The following is a 19,613-nucleotide window of genomic DNA, read 5'->3' on the forward strand; positions in this document are numbered from 1 at the left end:
CCCCACGGCTGCTGCCGATTCTGGGGGTTCCAGCAAGCCGCCCTACGGCAGGTGGTCCCTCCAAGACTGCCTGTGCTCCTAAAAGGAGTCCACCGGGGAGCCGAACAGTAGACGGCAACGTCCGTCGCCTTCGGGGACCGGAAGTGATCTCACTGCCATCCTTTTTAACTCCCTGAAAATACTTAAAGGACATTTCTAAAGATTGTAGGACTAGGTGCCTCCTATAGACTTTCTGATCCCATCTTACTTAGGATTGGAAAAGAAAAGTCAAAATAGTTGGGGAGCCAAGTTTCACAGCACAATACAGTATTATGGCAGGTGAGGGAGTAACTTTATTAACTCTGGTTATTAAAAGAAATTTCATGTGTTCTGTGGGTGATTCTATTTGCATTTGCTTTTCATTCTTGGACTAGAATCCTTACCTTCCCCAGAAAAGTTGCAAAATTTATTTCCTCTGACATTGCTTTATACAGGAAAATATGTTCCTAAACATAAATTATGTATTCATAAATGTATTTTTAATGTTTTCATTGCTACTTTGTTTTATGTTACATCTCACCTGTCATTGACCACAGCAAGTCATCTGTATGTGCATGTGCAGCGTGAATATACGTACATACATATGCAATAATATAATACGTAGAATTATATGCATAGTAATTTTGCAAACTAATGCTTGGATACTTTTATTCAAGTATTTGTATTTTAGTGTGTGGCCATCTGAACCATTTTATTTGCTTTTATTAATTTTCTGCTACTACTGTTTTTCGCTCAGAAAGCTTACTTTATTAATTAGATAGTTGATGGAGAAAGATTTAAGTAACTTGGCTATTGTAGCCTTTTGATGAGATAACTAAAAATAACTATTGATAGTACTCTTCAGTAACCTGTGAGGATGTGCTATAAAACAATCAGAGGACCTGTTCTGCGTTCTTCCAGAAGGCAGGGCATGAAATAATGAATTCAAGTTGCAGGAAGTAATATGTTAGAAGGGTCCTTTACTGGTTGAATTCAAGAGAAGCTGGACAGTCATCTGTTTGGGATACTTTAATTTGGATTCTTGTGCTAAGCAGGAGATTGGCCTCCGTGGACTAAATGGCCACCGCCAAATTCCATGATTTCGGGAAACTAATATATAAATTACCATGTTTCCCCGAAAATATGACAGGGTCTTATATTTTTTTGACCCACGAAATATGGCCTTGGGCTTATTAAAGGAGAGGGCTTATTATTTTTGGGTTGCCGGGCGGCTGCTCCCTTGTGACTGGGTTCCCAAAGAGCCGGGCACAGCCTCAGGGTCGAATGGCTGTGTTGCGCAGTCACAGCAGCAACATAGCAGCCATGAGGTGACCAAGCTAGCGAGCAGCCACCCGGCAACCCCCCCTTTCCAGCTGGGTACAGCGCCGCTGACCAACCTAGCAGTACCCAGAAGGCACCAAGCAACGCGAGCGCCTGTTCGCCGCCCTCCGCCTCCTGCAGCTCGGTGCCTTCGGAATGCCCCTAGGTGAGTGAATGGGACTCTGCATGGCTGGAGAGGGGGGTTGCGCAGCGGCTTTTCCTCTCCCTGCTCGCGTGAAGGGCATCTCCGCTGCTGGCGCCGCCCACCGCTTGGTTTTTTTTCCCAAAGCACGGAGGACGGATGCCGCTCTGGAAGTACGCTCTATAGTTCTGAGCTGCAGATTGTACAACCATAGAGCGTACTCCCAGAGCAGCATCCATCCTCCATTGCAGCTTCCAAAGCACGGAAATAGGATACTGCTCTGGGAGTAGTTGCTTGGTGCCTTCCGGGTACTGCTAGGTCGGTCAGCAGCACTGTACCCGGCTGGAAAGGGGGGTTGCCAGGCGGCTGCTCGCAAGCTTGGTAACCTCATGGCTGCTGCGTTGCTGCTGCGACAGTGCAACACAGCCATTCGACCCTGAGGCTGTGCCCTGCTCTTCGGGAGCCCGCTCGTAAGAGAGCAGCTGCCCAGCAATCCCCCCTCTTCAGCTGGGCACAGCGCCGCTGACCGATCTAGCGGTATCCCGAAAGCACCAAGCAACGCAAGCGCCTTTGCCCCTACCTCGTTCCTGTGGCTTGGTGCCTTTGGGATAGCACTAGGTCGGCGAGCGGTGCTCTGCCTGGGCAGAGTGGGGGAGATTGTCCAGAGGACTTATTTTCGTGGGTGGGCTTATATTTTTGCCCACGCGAAAAATGTGGCAAGACTTTAGTTTCAGGACAGGTTGTATTTTCGGGGAAACATGGTAATATAAAGCATATTTTCTTTCTTGAATTAACAAAAGATTTGCCACCTAGATTTGTCAACATGGGCTTTTTGGTATTCTAATATTTGTCAGTATTTTAGGACATATGTGAGCAAAGCTTCTGCAACTCTTAAGATCAGCTGTACCCTGGATTTGTAGCAACTTAGATCATCTCAGAGGATCTCAGAAAACTGTTAGATCTAATGAGTACTTGAATGGGTTACCACCAGCACATATCAGGGCTATAGATTACAACCATTTTTAGCAACTGTTCAAAATTACGTTGGTGCCAAAAAAATGGATTTGCAACCCATGCCTGAAATTACAGGGGAGGGGAAGATTTCTAAAGACAGAACAACTTTAGCAAAGTCAATGGGGAAGCCGGCAAGGAACTTGCACTCTGGTAAGCTGCCCCTTTCCTGTGCACCATGCTGCATCCTTCCTGGCCTCTCTACTTGCATGCTATGCACCTGCATCATCCCTCTCCCTCACTTGCACAGGATCTCCATTGGGGTTCCCAGGGCCTCCTTCATACCTCTGCGCCCCCCTTCCAATCCTCACCTGGGACTCCCACCACTTCCTGCTTAATGACCTGCACATCTTGCAGTTAGGGTGGCAACCCAGATTACATGTTACATGATGTCATGCTTTATGAGCATTCCACTTAGTCACACAATCCTGGCTCCATTTGCCATTATAACTCGAAGACTACATGTATTATCCAAAACTATGTGACATGTAATCTATCAATCAGAAAACCGGAAGTTTCTAATTTTGCCATATATGGCTTAGTCTGACTATGTCTCATTTTGAAATATTGGTATTTAAAGACTGATTTCAGATAAGTATTTTGGGAAAGAAATTTTCAACTTATAATCAGATTTTAAGATATATACATATATATATTTCTATATTGTTTCCAGGAACATGATGCAGATCCCCAGCCCCTGAAAATTGAAGAGGATAAAGACCCTGGAGGTAAAATTAAAACTTCATCTTAGTCATCATGTTCTTTGTGTAATCAATTCAGTCACATAGAATTAATAGAAGATACAGGGGAAAAAAGGCAGATGACAATGACATATGTAAGGCCTAATTTTTGCAATCTAAACAAAATTGAATATTTTCTCAAAGGAAGAAGCAAAGCAGAACTAAATTGAGGAAACATAGATTATGGAAAACAATGTTCCGGAGGAGGAGTGGGTAGATTTAATGCAAATTCCAATTGATTTGTCCTTCCTTAAATGCAGCTACATTAATATTGACCTAGACCCTCAATGGTGAATAATTTGTTTTTCTTTATATAACATTCCTGCATCACTCTGGATTGTTCTCTGTATAGTTCAGAAATAAAAGTCAAAAATATGAATTAAAGTATAAATATATAATGTTAATCATTGCAAGAAATTCCATAGGGAACCTCTTGCGATTCTGAAGATTGTTAAATAGATTGTTAAATAGTCCTTGACTTATGATGGCAATTGGGACTGGGATTTCCATCACTAAGCAGTGTATTCATAAAGCAGGATTGCATCATTTAGCAATGGCAATCCCCGGTGTCCAGGCTGCTGTCTTTAATTGAATCTCACCATCATTAAGCAACATCTGCTTCCAGACTTCAGCCATTTCTAATTGCTTGATTCTGATAAAGTACAGGTAATCCTCAACATACAACAGTTCATTTAATGACTGCTCGAAGTTACATGGCACTGAAAAAAGTGACTTATGATTGTTTTTCACACTTATGACCATTGCAGCATCCGCACAGTCGTATGATTTACATTTAGATGCTTGACAACTAGTTTATATTTATGACGGTTGCAGTGTCCCTGGGTGTTGTGATCCCCTCTTGCCACTTTTTGACAAAATCTTTCAGTGGGGAAGCCAGATTCGCTTACAGTTGTGTTCCTAATTTAACATCTGCAGTGATTCATTTAACAAAAGTCAAGAAATGTCGTAAAATACGGCAAAACTCACTTAACAAATTTCTCACTTAGCAACAAATTCTGGGCTCAATTGTAGTTGTAAATTGAGGACTACCTGTATTGTTTTAATCCCCTGGAAATTAGAGGGAGGTTGAGCACAAAACCACCTCTCCAATCCACAGGCAGCCTTCCCCTTAATTTCTGCTCTAACTCTATCTCTCAAATTCTCATCTTTCTGATCTTTCTCTCTCTCCTCTCAGTCCCCCTCTCTTGAACGATCTATCCTATCATCTCAGCTTCACAATCCACCGCACTTTCAAAACTTTACAACCTAACTGCCAACCGCACAGCAAAACTATACCACACCATACAGCCCCATTGCCATGTTAAAAACATAACAAAATATGTCTATGTTTTTATGTCTCTGTATATGTGTAAAAAATATATAGAGATCAGGTAGATCTTGGTTAACAGTGGCAATTGGGATCATAATTTCCATCTTTTAAGAGATGCAGTTGTATAGCACATCAAATGACAGCATTGCTTAGCAGTAGCAGTTCCAGTTGCTGTCATTAATTGAGCAGAGATAGGAAAGAAATAAGGTGGATGTGAACGTTGAAGTGTCCCTATGATGGTAAGTGCAGGCAGGCTGCAAAGTGCCCAAATTTTGATCATGTGACCACAAGGGTGCTGTAATAATTCTAACTTTTGAGGGTTCGAGCATAACTACAATTTGTTTAGCACTGTTGTGACTTTGAATGATTGCTGTTTTGTATGATCCGTTACTGAGGATTATCCTGTGTTACCCCAATTTGATCTGAGGCAGTGCTGCTTACTGTAACACTGTATTTAATTCTATGTTAACTCAGTGGCAAAAAAAATTGAATCTATTTCTTAAAATAGAAAACAAGTCTAGAATTTAAAATATTTTTACATGAGTTGAATCAGACAAAATGATCACTAATTTAGTTTTACATTTCCATTATTTTGTTAATAGGAAAGTCTAAATTTTAATGAAAAATGTAAAAAAAATATCCTGCATGTGTGTGTGTGTGTGTATGTATTTATTTACATCCCACCTTATATAACAAGGTAGCAAATACTCTAATACTCCTTCTCTTCCTATTTTCCCCACAACAAAACCCCTGTGAGGTGAGTTGGCTGAAAGAGAGTGACTGGACTATGGTAAATCCACTTGACTTTCATGGCTAAAGCAGAACCTGAACTTATGGTCTCCAGATTTCTAGCCTGATGCCTTAACCACTTAGACCAAACTCTCTTTGTCTCTTCCCCCCCTCCCGCCCACAACAAGCCAGTTGGTTAGTTCCTGTTGCAACCAATGAATTTTTCATTGATCTGGGAAAAAAAAGTGGACACTTCACTTATGGGAAAAAACTAGAAAGGAAAGAAAAATCACATTGATCAATTATATTTGCATTCCAAATTAGTATAGCTGGAGTACGACTGTTTCTATTAATCCCGTTACATTATCCATATTTTTCAATTATATCATGACATGTTAAACTACAGACTTAATGCAAGATTTATATAAATGGAACTGATGAAGGGAAAACACCACTCTGCTTCTCAGTGTCTCTAGCCAGGAAATAAAGCATTTGCAAAAACAAGTATTAGCAAAAATTCAAAAATATCAATAAATAATTTTGGAGGGCAAAATTCACAATTGCCAGATAAAATTTAACCAGATACCATCATTGGCAGTAAAACAAGCTTTATATAATTTGGGAAATATTTGAAAGAGTTATAATTACGGTATACATTGGTATGATAAAATTTGAGCAATAAGAATAATAGAAATGACAGAAAATTAGGTTAGCAAAAAGTATGATTTTTACTAGATTGATCATTTTATAGCATACATTTTCTAAGATTTGTTATCTCAGTATATTAATAAATATATAGCCAATATAAAATTCAAACATGTTTAGCAAATGCCTAAATATTATAGTTTTATTGTTAATAAAGTATGTTTCTTTTGCTATTTTCCCTTGTGTCTTTTTTCATGTTGATGAAAATATCTCCAAATTAAATTGTGTAAAGTTGCAATATTTCAGAAACTTTTTCCCATTCTTTCCTAGAGAAAAGCTGGTGGTTTTCCTGTAGTGCTGGGGATCCATCTACTTCTTATGTACATCGTATTACTCCAGATGGCAAAAACAAATTAATTGAGATTATTTCTGATTGCAACTGGGAGGAGGATCGCAAAGAGATCTTGAATATCTTATCACAGCATATCAGAAATAAGATGCCTAAATCACTTAAAGTAGGCCATTTTATTATTGAACTAGAATCTGAAAGCAAAACCTGGGATGAAAAGCATACACCCATCTATTCTTCTCGAGTGAAAATCTCCATGTCACCATGTCAGAACGAGAACCAAAGCCCTCCGGTTGTTGTTGAGTCACCTATTGCTGGATTGTCACCATGCAAAAGAACAGAAAAATTAACAACCCCTGAGAAATTACAGGAACAGAGGAAGAAAGGTTTACCCTTTTATGCAGGACTTCCTTCTGCCGGAAAGCTGATTGCTAACACATGCAAATATGACTTGAATCCCTCAGGTTCAATTCAGGTAGGGGATTCTTCTGGGACAGTTTGGCTTTCAGTATATAGAATTCTACCTCCACCCCTAATATTTGTTAGTAATAATTGTTCTTAAGTGGAGAGGGACAGAATAGGACAAATAGGATTCCTGATCTTATTTGAAGAGACACTCTAAACTCTCTGATTACTTGGTTTTTTCCTTGCAAATACTCTTGCCACATTGTAAACAGATGAGCTTTCTTTCTAATTTCTTGCCTATTAGTATTGACTGCTGGCTTTAACCTCTTTTAGTCCTAATCTTGGCCATGTTACTGAAGTAGAAGGCAGTATGTTAAAACACTCAAGTCAAAAACTGTAAGTTTATTTGTGCTTCTTGAGATAACAGGAAGGGTAAACAGCCTAGAAATTCTTCATTTATCAATCAGAAGGCAATTTGTCCAAGTACAGGTAGTTTTCAATTTATGACTATAATGGAGCTGCCCATTGCCGTTGTGATGGTCATAAATTGGGTCCCCCACATGACTGACCCAATTTTATTAACTTTTTGCTTTGTTTATTAAGTGAACACTGGTTGTTAAGGGAACCCGTGTTTCATTACGGGCATGGTTTTGCCAAAAATTGGAAGTAAATTCTAGTTTTTGGCAAAACTCATAAAATGCAGTTACATGACCATGGAAGCGCTGCAAAGGGCTGTAAATGCAGCTCTGTTGCCAAGTGCTCAAAGTGTAGTCATGCGATTGTGGGGAGTGGGAACTGCTGGAATCTTAAATCTGGGTCATAAGTATACCCAGGGACTTCCATTGGAACTTCAAACGGTTGCTAAGTGACTAATCATAAGTTGAGGACTACCCATATCTGATCCATAGATTTCTGAATAAGGAAAGGGTTTTGTTACTTGGAACATGGAATTTTTTTGAAAAATAAAACACATGACCAAGCTCTGAATAAAAATACCTTATTTAGAATAAGATGGGTTAAGAATAAGTTTCCAAACAGCAGTAATTCATGTGGTGCTACAAGTTGCTTTTTAAATTGAAATAAATTTTAAAAGTTCAATTAAATTGATTTCAGCTTTTTTTAAATGACACACTATTCTGTTGCTTTAAATTAAATCAGCATCGATGTTCTAGACTCTGTTGAACCATGCTGTGGTAGTGGGTGTGGCATTTTGCCTCTTTTATTTCAGGTTAATGGTAAAAACTCTCCTCAAGCCAAACTTCTTTTGGGACAGATGGGAGCATTGCATCCAGCCAGTCATCTAGCAGCTTATCTCACGGGTAGACTGCAATCAACCATGTTTGATCTCTCAACAATGATCCTCAAGACAGCACCCAGTAATAAACTTGCTGTTTCTGAATCACTACCAACTGAAGTGTCCACATCAGAAACATCTAAAGCTCCATTTTCTACTGATACTACAACAGTCTCCACTGCTCGTGTCTCAGCACAGAGACAGATAGGTAGGTCAGATTTTTTTTTCTACCGTATTCTAAAAGAAATGAATGGATGAATGAAAACGAAGACAGCTTTGTTCTATCATGTTGCTTAATGCCATTGATTCTGATATACTGCTAAGCCATCCATGGAGAAAAATGACAAGACTTAAATTAAAAACCAAGATGATGAGAGGCCTGAGGGTGGAAATGAAGAAGTTCTGAAGAATCAAAAAAACCTTCTTGGATGAGAAGTGAAACATTTTCAAAGAAAACGAAAACCAAAAAAGTCCAGTTGCCTTTTAGAAAAAGCATATTTGGGACATTGGGAGTAAGAGGCTGCTTTTGCCCATACCTCTGTTAAACTGTGTTTCATTTTTTTAAACAATGTATTTTATTTTAGGTGTTTGTTATTCAAAACTAAAATATTAGGAAATACTTTGTAATAGCTTGTTTTAATTTTTTCAGAAAAAGTTTTTTCTCTATTTTTTTTTCTGTGATTTGTCCCTAACTTTGATATTACTACTAAGCTTCATGTAAGGAAACAGAGAAATGCCAACTCTGAAATATTTTAAACTATTTAAAATTAGCTTTTGCTAGCATGTAACCATTTTTATATCTATTGTCCTTACATGGATTCATAACTGAAGTTTTTAAGACATGGGCAGGATAAGAGACTTTCTTCTATACTTGACCTCCTTTATAGTAAGAAGATACAATATTATCTTGGGCAAAGAATTTTGGTCATATGATTGAAGTAGAAAAATGGCAACAACTATGGGAAAGGAACTATAAACTAACCATATCAACAGCTTACAAAGAAAACTTATATAAAATGTTTTACAGATGGCACATGTCACCGGGAAAACTAGCTGAGATGTTTAAAGACAAGTCAGCAGAATGTTGGAAATGTCAACAAGCAATAGGTTCATACTACCACATGTGAATATGTGCAGAAGCAAGGAAATATTGGACTAAAATAAGAGTATGGTTAAAGAAATTGTTACAACAAGAAGTAGAGTTTAGACCAGGGATATTTTTACTAGGTATTATCTCAGAGAAATTCAAGAAAGAGGATACTTATTTGATTATACATGTAACTACAGCAGCGAGAATTGTATTTGCCCAAAATTGGAAATGAAGTAAGCTACCAACAGACGAAGAGATAATAAAAAAGATATTAGATTGTGCAGAGATGAATAGGTTGACAATGAAAATAAAGGATAAAGAGGAATCGGAGTACTTCAAGATATGGGGAAGGTTCTATGACTGGTTAGAGAAATCAAACTAGAAAAGAAAGTAGGGAGAAGATAAAGTACCCAGATGATGCACGATTAAATGGGAAAGGGGGGGAGGGGGAGAAGGGGAAAACAGAAAAAGATATAAGTATATATTCAAGAACGAGATATAAAGGGGGGGGGGCATATCTAGGGTATATTAGTGAAGGTAAGGGAATAAGAAATGATACTGAATTATATCTGGGCTGACGGAAATACCATCCCGAGGAAACATAAACTGAGTTTTGAAATATACACCAACAATAATAGAAAAAGAAAGGGAGAGAAGAGAGAAAGAAAGGAAGACGGGGGAAAGAGGAAAGAGGTAAGGAGAGGTGGATGGAAGGGGGAGAAAGAAGGAGAGAGGGTAGAAAGGGGAAGACAAAGAGCAGGAGTAGGAAAAAGGGAAGAGAAGAAGAGGAGGAAGAAAGAAAGTAGAGAAGGGAGGGAGGGAGAAAAGAAAGGGAAAACAAGGAGGTGTTACAAAAGGAGGAAGGGATGGTAAATAAAATAACCCAAATTGTACATTATAACTTATTAAATGAAATAATAAATGTATAAGAATAATAAATGTAAAGAAGAATACCAATTATGTGAATGTATACTTAAAATGGTATGTAAGAGAATAAAAAAATAAAAATTCTTTGAAAAAAGAAAGAAAAATAAGAAAATGCAATCAGAATCAAATCACTGCCATACATGGAGAAAATATAAAATAAAAATATTAATATATTGACTTTAAAAATCTTTCTTTTCAGCTCCTCGGCCATTATTAGATGATGTGACCAGTCAGTCTCTAAATACAGTTGGAGGTCTACAGAAGAAGGCTTCTGAAACTGGATCATCTCAATCTTTGACAGGACCACAGAAATCTCATACCAAATCTATCTTACCTTCTGCTGGATCAACCACAGTTGATACTAAAACTGCTGTAACTTCTGTGGCATCGCTTCCTGTAACAATTTCCAGCCCTTTGCAGAATAACAATAATCCTGACATTGCTTGTACAAATACTGTTGGAAAACAAGAAATAAATATATCCTCAGCCACAGATGCTATGGAAATAACAAAGCCAGTTAAAAGCATGCCTTTTGCTCAGTCTTCAATTCCAGTTTCTACATCCACAGCTGTAATTCCACTCACTGTGACTTCACCAACTTCATCAGTTAGCTGTGTTCAACCCTCTGGACTCTCAGGAATTCAAAAAAGCCCCCCGTCAAATCAAAAACAGGGTAAAACTTCTATTTATCATCACTTCTTGCTACAGGTGCTTGTTTTGATTGAATCTTTGCATTGCCAGGCAACCTGTAATGAGGTAGAGCAGGGGTCCCCACCTCCAAGCTGCGACCCACTACAGGGCTGTTGAGTGTTTGAAACTGGGCTCTACGGTGGGCTGGCACAGGTGCAGCGCAGCTTGTATGAGTTGTCGGATGATATGCATGCACATACCTCAACTTGCGCAAGCAGTAGACCAGTGCGCCTGCACGTAGCTTGACTTGCACAAGTGGTGGGCCATTGCGCATGTATGAAGCTCGACTTGTGCAAGCAGTAGGCCACCGTGCAACAATGTAGCTTGACTTGCATGAGAAGCAGGCTGGCACACATGCACAAAACGCAGCTTGCATAAGCAGTAGGCCACTGCACACGCACAGCTCAAGTTGTGCAAACAGCGGGCTGGAATGCACAGCTCAACTTGCACAAGTGGCAGGCCAGTGTGCATGCATGCAGCTCAACTTGCACAAGCAGCAGGCTGGTGTGCATGCACATAGCTCGACATGTTCAAGCAGTAGGCTGGCAGAGATGTGCACAGCTCAACTTGCCCAAGTGGTGGGTCGGGGTGCACACATGTGCTTACCAGCTGAGGAGTTCTTCCTAAACATACAGATATAATGCCCTAACAGTGAAGCTTTCCTGGTAGTTTAATTGCTCAAAGTCAAACTAAGTTATTCATGCCTTGCTGATGATTTGCTGATGTAGTGAAAAACTAAAGCAGGCATTGGATTGTACAGGTGAAAGCTGAAAATAATTCATAATTATTTCAAATATTTGTGTAAAGGGTGTAAACTGAGAATCAAAACTTGTATCTCTACAAAATTAAACTATTATATAGTTAAATATATCAAATCAATATCCTTACTTCATATAACTAACTATAACATATGAAAATTCAAGTTTGTCAGTTGCTCTTTAGATGCTCCTTCAGACTCTTCCCTGCAGATTGTGATAATTAGCTAACGTTTTCTGTTTTGTCTCTGAAGTGGGGCATGGGAGGAGTCACCACTGGGTATTAACACAGCCCATTTGCTCGGAGATTGAGGTAGAATTTGAGGCCACACCTCTACTCCGCCTTCTGACTCCCCAGATTAACTTCAGTCTTCGGCCCAGAAGGAGCTATCTTGGTTAGCTCTCTTTTGGTACAAACTATTCCTTTACCTAATTCATTCTACCTTAAATTCCTCCTACCCCTCTCTCTTGGGCCTCTCTATCCCTGCCTTGGCACGAGCTGAGCTCACTGCATTTGCAGAAGGCTCCCGAGCCACCGGTCAGCGGTGGTGGTGGAGCTCCAAGCTGTGCGCCACGGGCGACGAAAAGCACAATCCCTGATTCAGCGGAGGGGATTGCAGATCCTAGAATTGAGGAGAGCAGCTCAGTCGGAGCCAGCTCAGGCACTCAGACCGCGTGATTGGCGGTCGCCATTTTGGAATGAGGGCGCACGCGCAGAGCGCAGGGATCGGCACTCCGGTTACAGAGGCCGCAAGTGCTCACAACCACCGCCAGCGCCCAGGAGGGTTTCATTGGGCCTGTTCTCCGCCAGTAATCCGGGGAGGGCCCCAGCTGTTCAGCGGTGGCCCGGTCTTCCTTCAAGCTGCAGATTGGCGACACAGCTGAGAAGCGTGTGGATTCGAAGGAGCACTGATTCCACGCAATAGCCTGAAGACCAGTGGACATCGTGAGAGGAGGTAGAGAGAGACTACAAACCGTGAGTAAGCGTGATGGTGGATGCCACGAGGAGTGGAGGCACAGGTGCAGCTCAGCTTGTATGAGTTGTCGGATGATATACATTCTGGCTCCCTCTTATAGCTGCTTGAGGTAACAAACCAATTACATCTCTTAAGCATTTAAAGTAACAGTAAAGTAATCCTAGCTTATATACATTGCCAAACCAAGCCTAGGGTTACATCCCTAACACTCTCCCCTCTTGGGTTGTCAATGTATTTACACACAACTTCACATTCTAAATCCATAATCATCACAATAATGATTTATGTTTTTCTTTAACACACAATACAGTACATAATGTAGGCTCAAGATACATTGCATAATGCATCCCTTATTAAACATAGAACCTTTTGTATCAACATCATCTAGCTCATCGTGGTTTACATAATTTCCATCCATAATTGTTTACATAATTCCCATTCACTCCAGTTTTACACTTATACACCCGTTTGCGTCCCCTTGCATATTTACTTGAAGGTAAATCAGTCTTGTCAATCACTCCCAAATCCTGCAATGACTTAAACTCACTGCTCATTGCGGCTTGCCCTACCTTTTTATCCTCAGTTGGATACATAGTCAGCTCATGGTATGTAGCAGGTACCTTATCCACCTTACATGCAACAGATGCTTGATACCTATCAGGTGGCCGCGTTACACGGGTTGACCTTCTGGGTAACTCAGGGCTTATAGGTGGACTATCCTGAACGTTCTCCTGCTTTATCACTTTTTCCTCCTGAATAGACTCCTTACCTTCATCACTTGTTTCTGGTATTCCTGATACATTATTTGATCTACTCGGGTTTCAATTACTACCTCATTGCTTAATTCCAGTTTATCCCAACCAACATGCTCTAAAAACTTTGCATTAGCACTGTGATAGATCTTAATTGTCCCATGTTCCCAGAACCTATAAGATCTATGATTTGAGTCATAACCTACAAATATTAACTGCCTTGCACGAGTTTGTCCCTTTAACCTAATCTGTGCTGGAATATGCACCCATGCAGGAACTCCAAACTTGTGCAAGTAGCTCAAATCAGGTTTCCTACCATGCCAACGAGTAAATGGTACCTCTCCGGTAGAAGCATTTACAATATTGTTCAGTAAATGATTAGCACACATCATGGCTTCACCCCATAATGTTTCAGGCAATCCTGAATCGGCTAACATGGTTCTAGTCATGGCTTATAACGTTTGCCCCCTTCGTTCTACAAACGAATTATATTGAGGTCTATAAGGAGCAGAACGTTGATGCTCAATACTAGCTGTTTTTAACATAGTTTGGAACTTATAATTTGTAAACTCCTTTCCGCAAATCTTAACCTGTTAAAGAAATATTGAAATGTTTCTGTCTTGTCTTTCATTAAGTAGCAGAAACCGTAATGATCCATGATACTCAAAACATAACAGGCACCTCCCAAACTGGGTTTTATAGGTCCAATTAGATCAGCAAAAACAACTTCTAAAAGTTCCTTCGTTTTAAACCCATTATATCTGTTTGCTGGAGTAACCCTGCTCTTTTCCTTACTACATACATTACAATTTAAATACTGCAAGGTTTTAATTTCACTCCCTCTGACAACTTTACAGTTTGTAGCAGCGTCTTGAAATTAATGTGCCCCATATGCCTATGTAGCAGATGTATGCATTCATCATGTGGTTTCACATTATCATACACTGAATTTGCAGTATGGTCATCAGTTATAATATATAAACCATTTGTTAATGTTAATTAACAATAGGATTGTTAATCCTATTACCTTCTTTTTCTATGATACAGTTATCTCCCCTAAAGGTTACTACATAGCTTAACTAGAGCTCTTACTGATAACAAATTAAATTTCAGTTTAGATATATACAACATGGATAAATGCTCATTTACAAATGAACACCTTGCCATACCTTCACCAGATGTTTTCACCCTCCATCCATTTGCCAAAGATACATGTTGCTTGCTGGCAGACATTTTTATAAAACAATTCTTATTTCTAGTAATGCACTGTGATGCTCCACTATCAACAACCCATGAATCATGTCTTATTGGTGCATTTCTAGAGATAGTCAAAGTAGACATACCTAAGTTGACATTATCATGTTTCTTAGCCTTTCTAGTATTGTTGTTTTGCATTTTTACCGAATCTAGCTATATGCCCCTTTGCCCCATAAGAAAAACATTTTCTAACAGTATAGGCAGTTGAAGGTGACTCTTCATGCTGTGGTTGTTTCACTCTCAGTTGCTCTCTTTCCAACCTTCTTCTGGATTCTTCTGCCAAACCAAGCCTAGGGTTACATCCCTAACACCGTAGGTTCCTTAGATTCTCATATGGGGGCACACATTTTCAATACAGGGCCTTTCCCTTCGGGTTGGCCTCTGCCCCCAGGACTTTCATCAAGGTTCTAGCCGTGGCAGCGGCCCACCTCCGAGCCATCCCGGTCCGATTACATTGTTACCTGGATGACATCCTCGTGCTAGCCACGTCAGCAGCCAGAAACAAAGGGGACCTGGGACTCAACATTAATGCCTTGCGAGCCCTAGGGTTCTTGGTCAATCTCGAGAAAAGCCACCTAGTCCCCACCACTAGACTCCAACATTTAGGGACCATCATTGACTCGGTGGAGTGTTAGGTCTTTCTCTCACAGGAGCGTAGGGACAGTATTGTGGAATTAATTTGAGAGATTCGTAGGACTTGATCTATCCCCATAGCTCTCCTTTCCAAGCTTCTCAGCAAGTTCATCTCCTGCATCAGGATCGTGCCCTGGGCTCACCTCCACGCCAGAGAACTACAGTGGTTCCTGCTTCTGCACCAGAGGAATGGAACGAGCGATGCAATCTTCAAGGTCCTCATGACGCCCCAGGTGCTCTCCCTCTCGCTCATGTGAACAAGCAGGGAGGCACTCATTCTGTGGCACTACGCGACGAAGCAGTGCGGCTGGGAAACTGGGCAGAATGGAATCTCCTGTCAATTCGGGCAAAACACATCTCCGGGGTGGAAAACCAACAGGCGGACTGGCTCAGCAGAGAGACAGTAGACCACGTCGAGTGGCAACTTCACTCCAGCATCTTCAAGCAGATTTGCCAGAGATTCAGTAGGCCAACAGTGGATCTCTTTGCCTCCTCATCGAACGCCCAGCTTCCGAGGTTCATATCACGGTTCCCGACTCGAGTGGTGGACATCGACTCCCTACGCTGCAGATGGCCATCGGGTCTTCTCTACGCCTTCCCCCCCCCTTCCCCTCATTTCCAGGGTTCTTAGTGCTAGAGAGGGCAGAGGTCATTCTGGTGGCACCTTATTGGCTCCGGTGCCCCTGGTTCGCAAACTAGTGGGGATGTTGTCTCTGCCCCATTCCGCGGGGTGAGGTGGCCCTATGCCAGGGCAGTCTGGAGCACCCAGACCCAGAGTGGCTCTATCTGACCGCCTGGGGATTGAGCGGGAGCAACTAAGAGAGGCCCAATTCTCCGCCAAGATCATCAGAACCATTGAGGCTTCCAGAAGGAAATCTACCACCCCCATCTACGATGCGACCTGGGCCTCCTTTGTGTCCTGGTGTCAAACTGCGCAGGTCTCAGCACCCAGTCATAAAAGGGTTCCTCAGAGGGGCAGCTAATCTCTGGCCCCTGGTGGTCCACCGCTTCCCCTCTTGAGATCTTCCTACTTCAGGAGCTCCTGGAGCCACCTTTCAAGCCCCTGAGGGAGGTGAGTTTGCAATTTTTGACCCTCAAGGTGGTCTTCCTCGTAGCGATCAGTTTGGCCAGGATGGTGTCCGAGCTTAATGCTCTGTCCACTAGGGAGGATCTCTGCACCTTCCACGACAACCGGGTCGTGCTCAGGCTCGATCTGGCCTTTATGCCTAAGGTCAACTCTCCCTTCCATAGGGCTCAGGAGGTAGTTCTCCCGGACTTCTGTCCAAACCCTTCCAGGGGAAGGGAGAGGTCCTGGCATTACCTGAACATAAGGGCACTGCGCATTTATCTGAAGCGCACAGCTTTCCTCAGGCGGTCAGAGGCGCTATTCGTCTCTTTCTATCCCTCGACACGGGGAGCAAAGGTCTCCCCAGCCACCATCAGCAGGTGGATTAGGTTAGCCATCTCCAAGGCCTACAAGGCTCGAGATCTTCGGGTGCCCGAGGGCATACCATGCACGCCACCAGGAGTGTGGCCACCTCTGCAGACTAGGCCTCCCATCGAGGATATCTGCAGAGCGGCTGCCTGGTCTTCACCCTCGCCCTTCATTAGGCACTACCGGCTAGATGCCTATGCCTCCACGGAGGCATCCTTTGGGAGGTGGGTTCTTCAGGGAGTGCTGGGCACTCGAGGGGCTCAGGCTCAATGATCCCCCCATGGACATCTAGCTTTGGTATGTCCCAGCTGTGACTCCTCCCACGCCCCACTTCGGAGACTGTCTGTTGCTCTTACCTGAATTGCATGTCTCGAAGATGACGTGGGAGGAGTTACTTCCCGCCCGTTTGGTGCGCTCCTGCGCATGGGGGCCTGAGTGGGTTAGTTACTGGTTAGTCGGACCGGGAAAGGAGTTGGGGTGGTTTCCTATTCCCTTCCTTCCCAGGATTCTTCTTCGACTGGAGCATCGGTTAATTTGGAGAGTCAGAAGGAGTAGTAGAGTTGTGGCCTCAAATTCTACCTCAGTCTCCGGGCAAAAGGGGCCATGTTAATACCCAGCTGTGACTCCGCCCACACCATCTTCGAGACATGCAGTTCAGGTAAGACCAACTGACATTCTATATGATGGGATCAAAAACACTATCTTTATCTGTGTGAAACCTTGAATTTCTCTCCAGAATCTTATGCAGCATGCAATTGCGGTATTATATGAGTGTGACTATCATGCTAACAGGTTAATATAAAAAGATTTCAAGTGCAATAGAAAACATAGGAACAATCAGGTTAGAAGAAGCAAATTTTCTTTGAAATGTTTGGGAACATTTGCCATTAGAGTGGTGCAACGCTTAGCTATTTTTTTCTCTCCAAGGCACTTGAATCTCCAGTCCAATGGTTTTAAACACAAATAGACACAAAAGCTCTAATCTTTGTTGATCTATTGTTGTTAATATTGTCAGTTCCTAGCCAAGGATTCATGGACATATTGCCATAACATATACACTGTTCCAAATAGGTTGTCTGCAAAAGTAGGGCATCATAGTTTACAAAGTAGGAGTACTTGGTGATTCCTTTAAGTACCGTATTTTTCAGAGTATAAGACGCACCTTTTTTTCCTCAAAAAAGAGGCTGAAAATCTGGGTGTGTCTTATACATCGAATACAGCATTTTCTTGCCTCCCGAAGCCTCGCCCCCTTCACCTAAATGCCGTGCATAGCCTTATGAAGGCTTTCAGAGAGCTCCTGGGGGCTGGGGAGGGCAGAAATGAGCAAAAAAAAGGGCCGTATTTGCCCAGCCCCCAGCAGCACTCTATAAGCCTCCATACAAATGCAATCTTTTTGACAAAAAATGGGCCCGTTTTTGTGGAAAACAGGCAGTTTTTTGCTCTTTTTTGCCCCCCCCCCCTCTCCCAGAAGCACTCTGCAAGCCCCCCAAGGCTATTCATGCCTTTTATTTGAAAAAAATTGGCCTGTTTTCCTGAAAAACGGACCATTTTGTGGAGGTTTGCAGAGTGCAAAAACTTTTTTTCCCCCTTTTGGAAAGCTTTTTAGTTAGAGTGATTGATGGGAATTACATTGATCAAGTGCGGTACCCACAGAAACAAGTCTTAGGTTGTCAGCGATTTCCTTCTCCAGCACATGGATAAATACACCTGGAAACATCTACCTACCTACTCTCCCTCCCTCCCTACTGTATTTCTCTCTCTCTCTCTCTCTTTCTCTCTCTCTCTCTCTCTCTCTCTCTCTCTCTCTCTCTCTCTCTCTCTCTCTATATATATATATATATATATATATATATATATATATATATATATATATATATATATATATATATCCCTCTATCTACCTACCTACCTACCTACCTACCTACCTACTCTCTTCCTACCTACCTACTGTATTCCTCTCTCTATCCCTCTATCTACCTACCTACCTACTGTATTTCTCTCTCTCCCCCTCTACCTACCTACTTTCTCACTACCTACCTTCTGTATTTCTCTCTCTCTCTATTCCTCTACCTACTCTTTCTCTCCCTACCTACCCTACTGTATTTCTCTTTCTCCCTCTACCTACCTACTTACTCTTTCTCTCTCTCCCTACCTACCCACTGTATTTCTCTCTCTATCCCTCTAGCTACATACCTACCTACTCTCTCTCTCCCTACCTACTGTATTTCTCTATATATATCCCTCTATCTACCTACCTACCTACTCTCACTCTCTCTCCCTACCTACCTACTGTATTTCTCTCTCCTTCTCTCTCCCTCTACCTACCTACTTTTTAAAAAATTTGCCTCTTCAAAACCTTGGTGCATCTTATACTCCGGTGCATCTTATACTCCAAAAAATACGGTATTTTACTAGTTATAATTGGTACGAAAATTTATTTCTCCCCTCTATTATGTTTCAATCTCAATTTGAAAATCACATCTTGTCCCATTAAATCCCCTGAAATGGATCTAAAGTTTTTGATCTTTTTGGGGAAGCACTAGTTATAGCAAAAATTTGCATCTCAACTTTGTAAAATAGTCTGCAAATCTTAAGTAGTAAGAATTGGATAAGAAGAATGGTTTTTCTTCCTGCAATAATATAGGTGCTACAAGTCCTCCAGGTTTGCCTCGTGGAGCAGAGTATCGTATGGGAACCCGATTTATTTTGATTCCAGTACAGCAGTGTTCTTCTACCTTGAAACCTTCGCAAAATATGCAACTTGCTTCTGGCAAAAGAGTCGTTTTACAACCTTTGAGACATCCAGGTGCTGTCAATCTCTACCGACACCCCAATGGTCAGATTATCCAACTTGTTCCCTTGCAACAGCTTCAAACTTCAGGAGCACAGTCCAGTTTACAGCCCATAATGCTCCGTAATCCAGGTACAGAATACAGCAAATATTTTACTGTTATTGTATGCGATTGTGTAAGTAATTTTGAACTAGCAGATCCTGCTCTATTTGTGTTTCTAGTTTTAGTATATTAAAATAATAAACTTCTAATGAATAAGTGCTTATGTACTGTGTGTGTGTGTGTGTGTGTGTGTGTGTAGGAAAGTGGTTGGATTGGCCCT

The 19,613-nt window shown here is 41.6% G+C and overlaps 1 protein-coding gene across 8 annotated transcripts in view; it reads left to right on the top strand.

Moving 5' to 3' along the window:
- Positions 1 to 19,613, top strand: part of MGA (MAX dimerization protein MGA) — a 75,141-nt gene that overhangs the window by 35,954 nt on the left and 19,574 nt on the right. For 7 of the 8 annotated variants that reach the window (XM_081935477.1, XM_081935476.1, XM_081935475.1 and 4 more), the window contains 5 exons: positions 3,165 to 3,219; positions 6,266 to 6,759; positions 7,918 to 8,191; positions 10,200 to 10,673; positions 19,144 to 19,422. In XM_081935477.1, the coding sequence (XP_081791603.1) occupies positions 3,165 to 3,219; positions 6,266 to 6,759; positions 7,918 to 8,191; positions 10,200 to 10,673; positions 19,144 to 19,422 (1,576 nt within the window). The remainder of the gene's footprint in view (positions 1 to 3,164; positions 3,220 to 6,265; positions 6,760 to 7,917; positions 8,192 to 10,199; positions 10,674 to 19,143; positions 19,423 to 19,613) is intronic. The other variant, XM_081935480.1, reaches the window with a different exon arrangement.

This window comes from Natrix helvetica, assembly GCF_964273705.1.
Source record: "Natrix helvetica genome assembly, chromosome: 1".
Taxonomy (NCBI): domain Eukaryota; kingdom Metazoa; phylum Chordata; class Lepidosauria; order Squamata; family Natricidae; genus Natrix; species Natrix helvetica.